The sequence below is a fragment of the Penaeus vannamei genome, chromosome 40 (assembly GCF_042767895.1).
Source record: "Penaeus vannamei isolate JL-2024 chromosome 40, ASM4276789v1, whole genome shotgun sequence".
Lineage (NCBI taxonomy): Eukaryota > Metazoa > Arthropoda > Malacostraca > Decapoda > Penaeidae > Penaeus > Penaeus vannamei.
In genome coordinates this window covers 6,164,512-6,169,988 of record NC_091588.1, presented here as the reverse complement: position 1 = coordinate 6,169,988, position 5,477 = coordinate 6,164,512, and the positions used below count along the sequence as shown (strand labels likewise).

Sequence of the window (5,477 nt, the reverse complement as noted above, 5' to 3'; positions counted from 1 at the left end):
AAAAAAAAACAGAAAAGAACAAAAGAAAGCAGAACAAGAAAATAAAAATTTACTAAATTTTAAGGAATCAAAATAATTTTTTTTTCTTTTTTTATCCTAACGTTTTTTTTTCTTTTTCTTTTTTTTTTTTTTATCTCAGGAAGAGAACTAACCCATAATCCCCGACTCACGGGAAAGGCTAGATCAGTAGCAATTCGAGGAGGTGTCATGGCGTTTGATTCCTATTAAAAAAAAAAAAAAAAAAAAAAAAGTCACGGATGCTATATAAAATGGTCGATCATCTTGGTCTCTTCAACTTTCAAAAAATGGATGGAAAATAATGAATTTAATGGTTTAATTTTCATCGAACAAACATCAACAACAGACGCCATGACACCTCCTCGAGTTGCTACTGATCTCGCCTTTCCCGATGTCCTCCATCAGACAGAACGGCGCTCGACGTGGCGGACATCGAGGGCTTCACTCGCATTTCGGAACTCATAAAGGGTGTGTTATCTCCTAATGATCATTTCTTGTTGTTCTTTAGCATTGACTGGAAAAATTTTAATATATTTTGTCTAATTTTTCATTTCGTTTACATATTGCCCATTTTTAATATTGTATCTATTCTATTTAGACAAATAAAAAAATGTCTATATTCTGTTCTTTACATATTTTTTTTATTGTACCTGTTCTTAGACATAAAAAAAACAAGTATATATATCCTGTTCTTTACAAACTTTGCTTCTTTAATTCATATTATACCTGCTCCTCTTAGACAAATAAAAAAAAAGCAATTCTATATATCCTCTGCTCTATACCTTTTTCCCACCAATAAAAAGAGAAGCGATTCTTCAAACTTTTCCCATGTCTTTGTTATATAAATAGCCCCAATTAACGCCTATTTTTCCCTCCTGTCTTCGTTATATAAAAAGACCCAATTAATGGTATTTTCCCTCCTTTCTCCCCCAGCCCACCAAGGCCAACAGTGCGTCCTCGGCAACCACAAGTATATCCACAAGGACGTTGTCACTCGGGGATGTTACGTCATGGAGTGCCACTGCAGCGGGGACTGGACGGTCAAGCCACGCCCCCATCCCGACTGCGGTGAGGGGTCAAAGTTCAAAGAAAGGATCCGTTGCCTGAGGGGGGAAGGGGGGGAAAGGAGAGAGATCTAAGATTTAAGATTTAAGATTTAGTTTTAGTTCCGTTACAATGGATACTCTTCGCTATGATATATTGTCTTGTTTTATTTTGCGTTCATTTGGATAGTCTAGATCCTTCTAGATTTATGGTCCAGATCTCGAAAGTACTGATACCAATTCCGAAGATAATTTCAAGAATGGAGTAATCATTAATATCAAGGACTATAACTTCCCCATTGCCATCTAAACAAGTTATTTTATCAGCCACAGTGATATTTAACTTTTCAACTTCTATCTAAACAAACATTTTTTTTAGCCACAGTGATATTGACGAGCGACCCGCATTCCAGAGCACAAGAGCGTGAGCGGCAGGGCGGCCAAGGCAGTGAAGGTCGGGATATGGATCATCGTCGCCCTGGCTATCCTCCTGGTGGTGGGCGTGAGCGTCCACGTCGTGAGGCGGACGCGGTACTAGGGGGCGGCTGTTCTCTCGACCTCCCTGTCCACCTGTGGCTGTTCCTACGACCTCCCTCTTTTCCTGCGGCTGTTCCTACGACCTCCCTCTCCCCCCTGCGGCTGTTCTCTCTCCCTCCCTCCTCCCTTATGACTTCCCTCTCCCCCTGTGGTTGTTCTTTCAACCTCTCTTTTTTTTCCTGTGGTTGTTCCTACAACCTCGCACTTTTCCTGTGGCTGTTCTGTCTCCCTCCCTCCCCCCTTATGACTTCCCTCTCCTCCTGCGGCTGTTCTCTCTCCCTCCCTCCTCCCTTATGACTTCCCTCTCCCCCTGTGGTTGTTCTTTCAACCTCTCTTTTTTTTCCTGTGGTTGTTCCTACAACCTCGCTCTTTTCCTGTGGCTGTTCTCTCTCCCTCCTTTCTTACGACTTCTCTCTCTCTCCCTCTCCTTCTCCGGCTGTTCTCTCTCCCTCCTTTCTTACGACTTCTCTCTCCCTCCCTCTCCTTCTCCGGCTGTTCTCTCGAGCTCCCCGTCCTCCTGTAGCTGTTCTCTCGCCCTGCAACGAAAACACTCGTGATCAGTGATTACAAAAGGGAGAATAAGAGAAAGAAATGAAAATAAATGAGGTATATGTTGTAAGAGAATGACGCACACCCGCGATCAGAAGTCCTGATCTGTGGTTGAAATTGCGATTTTTTTTTCTGGATGTTCGAGAGAGGATTCGGACAAGTTCCAGGACTTGTGATCGCAGCTGTTCGTTCGGTGTTTCTTTCCTTTTCCCAATCTCTGAGAACAGAAACGCCAAGACCTATGATAAAGAATTATTATAAAATGAGATTTATATACATAAACATACATATGGAATAAATATATAAATAAATTTCATTATATATATATATATATATAATATATATATATATATATATATATATATATATATATATATATATATATATATATATACTGTATATATGTACATATATATGTATATATATATATATATATATATGTATATATATATGTATATATACATACATACTGCATATATACATATATACAGTATATATATATATATATATATATATATATATATATATATATATACATATATACATATATACATATATACATATATATACATATATATACATATATATACATATATATATATATAAATATATATATATTTTTTTTTTTTCATAAATAAATATATATATATATATATAAATATATATATATATATACTTTTTTATAAATAAATAAATATATATAAATATATATATATATATATATATATATATATATATATATATATATATATATATATATATATATATATATGTTATATTTGGGAAGGCGTAATACTGACAGCACTTAGAAATATTACGATTTAGTTTATTGACCGTTTGGAATTTCTTAGAAGAGGTGCCAACTGCCATAGAAAGTATGGAAGGATATGTTTTGGTGAGTTAGATTTCACATGTTTTTCATCATATTATTTTGTCAGGATATTGCAAATATGTTACTGTGCTGTGAATTGATGTTGTTAAAGAGGGTAATTTTCTATATTACGACCGCATAACCGATGTCGACGATTTTGGTATCGTTGGATTCCTCTCACTCTGTACAATCCAAATATGTAGGTTTTATTGCGCGGATCCCCCCCCCCCCCGCAAGCGGCAAACTTGGCCCCGATAGTAGGGGCAACGATGGAGCGGCGGACGTAATATATAAAATTACCCTAATAATATAACCTCACTGTGAAAATAATCATGGTTATTCACATGACTTTCCATTGCAGGGGGCTGTGCCCCCTGTGACCCCCCCTGGGGGGGCTGCCGCCCCCCAACCCCCGTCGAGGAAACAAAACCTCCACCACGTATTCACGGCAGGATAGAGCGTACGCGTCACCGCCGCTCATCTGCTCATTGTATACATTGTTCATCCTGATTATACTACAATCGTCTCTGTATACAAAGCTGACTATGTCAAGGTTAGTATGCTGATTCAGTGGGAATGTTACGAGGTAAATGTAATACGTCCGCTGCTCCGAGATCGCCGATAACTGTGTAACACTCTAGCCTGCCGGGAGTACGTGGTGGAGGCTTTGTGTCCTCGGCGGGGGTTGGGGGGCGGCAGCCCCCCCAGGGGGGGTCGCAGGGGGCACAGCCCCCTGCAATGGACAGTTATGTGAACAACCATGGTTATTTTCACTGTGCGTTATATTATTAGTGCTATTTAACCCCGCATTTTCCCTGGACCCTTTCATGCCCTCCCCTGCTATTGGGGCCAAGTTTGTCGCTAACGGGGGGTTTCCGCGCAATAAAAACTATATATTTGCAATATGGAGAGTGAGAGGAATCCTACGATACCAAAATTGCCGATATCGGTTATGCGGACGTAATATAGAAAATTAACGTTAAAGAGAATAAGGATATTGTTGGTAAACTCTGATTATTGTGTGAAAACTCAGTTATGTTGTATTGAAAAAGAATTTAAGGAAATATTGTCTGATTATTACAGAAGCAAGTTACCCTGTACTGTAAGCTGTGAAGGAATAATAGAAATAGAGGACAGCTGCAACAGGGAGTTTCAAATAATCCTATAGACTATTGGAAGGGCAGTAAGGGCGCCTACAATTTCAAGACAGAGTTTCAAGAATTATCGGATAAAGTTTCAAGAAAGAAAGTTTCAATATTGGTCCAGTTTCAGGTCTGGCTACAGGGCGTATCAAGATGTACAACGAGAACAGCATCAAGACCAAATTTCAAGTATGGGCTCAATTTCAGGTATAACGACATCCGTATTCCTAACCGAAATAACCGTCGCGTTCAGGAGTCAGTCATAGCCGCCGCGATGGCCGAGTGAAGAGGGTGCTCGTATTCGGAGACGGATTTTCTGCGCGAAATTGCAACTAGCCAGGAAAAAATACTACCAGGACCTGACTGTGAGGTTGCACCACTTCCTGTGTGCTGCAGCGTCGCTGTATCCTCCGGCCTAGGACCTCCTGCCGGACGCACCCTGCCTCCTTCACATTCTGCGGCAAAGGAGCACCCTCCCTACTAATTAGCGGCATTAATCAATCAGGTTAGTACCTTAAAAATCCTAGGTTATTGTAGGTTATCGGCTCCGCATCTAGTTCGTGTGCGCTCTATCCTGCCGTGAATACGTGGTGGAGGTTTTGTTTCCTCGGCGGGGGTTGGGGGGCGGCAGTCCCCCCAGGGGGTGTCGCAGGGGGCATAGCCCCCTGCAATGGAAAGTCTTGTGAATAACCATGATTATTTTCACTGTGAGGTTGTATTATTAGGGTAATTGGTATATATATATATCGCACATATTTATACTCATAACAATAAAAATATCAAAAGCTATTATAAGGAAATATCATAATAAAAAGTGAGATTTATTTTGCAATATTATCCACTGACGACAAGTGGACAGTCTTTTGCAGCGAAACTAATTAGCTCACAAGAATATGAAATCGATCAAGTAACTTGAAAGGGAAGTGAGCTCAACCTATTTATAGAAATTATTTTGTGTCAAGATCAGGCCTATGTGTGACAACTGTCTGTTTTGGTGGCGATGGGGACACCGCTTCTTCTCCCTATGTCAGTCGATATGTCTGTATGACTGCCATACGATATGGGGGAGGGAAATTTTTTACAGGGTCTATGCCAGGTGTCAAACATGTCTCTGCACCTATTATGATGCCCGGGTTGTTCGTTCCAATGGTGTGGAGTTGGGTATTTTTCGGATATGTTGTGGTTGGGTATTTTTCGGATATGTTGCGGTTGGGTATTTTTCGGATATGTTGTGGTTGGGTATTTTTCGGATATGTTGTGGTTGGGTATTTTTCGGATATGTTGTGGTTGGGTATTTTTTGGATATGTTGTGGTTGG

The 5,477-nt window shown here is 39.9% G+C and overlaps 1 protein-coding gene across 1 annotated transcript; it reads left to right on the top strand.

Moving 5' to 3' along the window:
* Positions 1 to 423: 423 nt before the first annotated feature.
* LOC113829504 (uncharacterized) lies at positions 424 to 2,326 on the top strand (the record flags this gene model as incomplete). The annotated part of the gene is given in 3 exon segments (XM_070117225.1): positions 424 to 486; positions 952 to 1,086; positions 1,475 to 2,326. Coding segments are annotated over 3 exon segments (323 nt in total), but the record flags the coding sequence as incomplete, so codon positions are not given.
* Between the last annotated feature and the right edge of the window lie 3,151 nt (positions 2,327 to 5,477).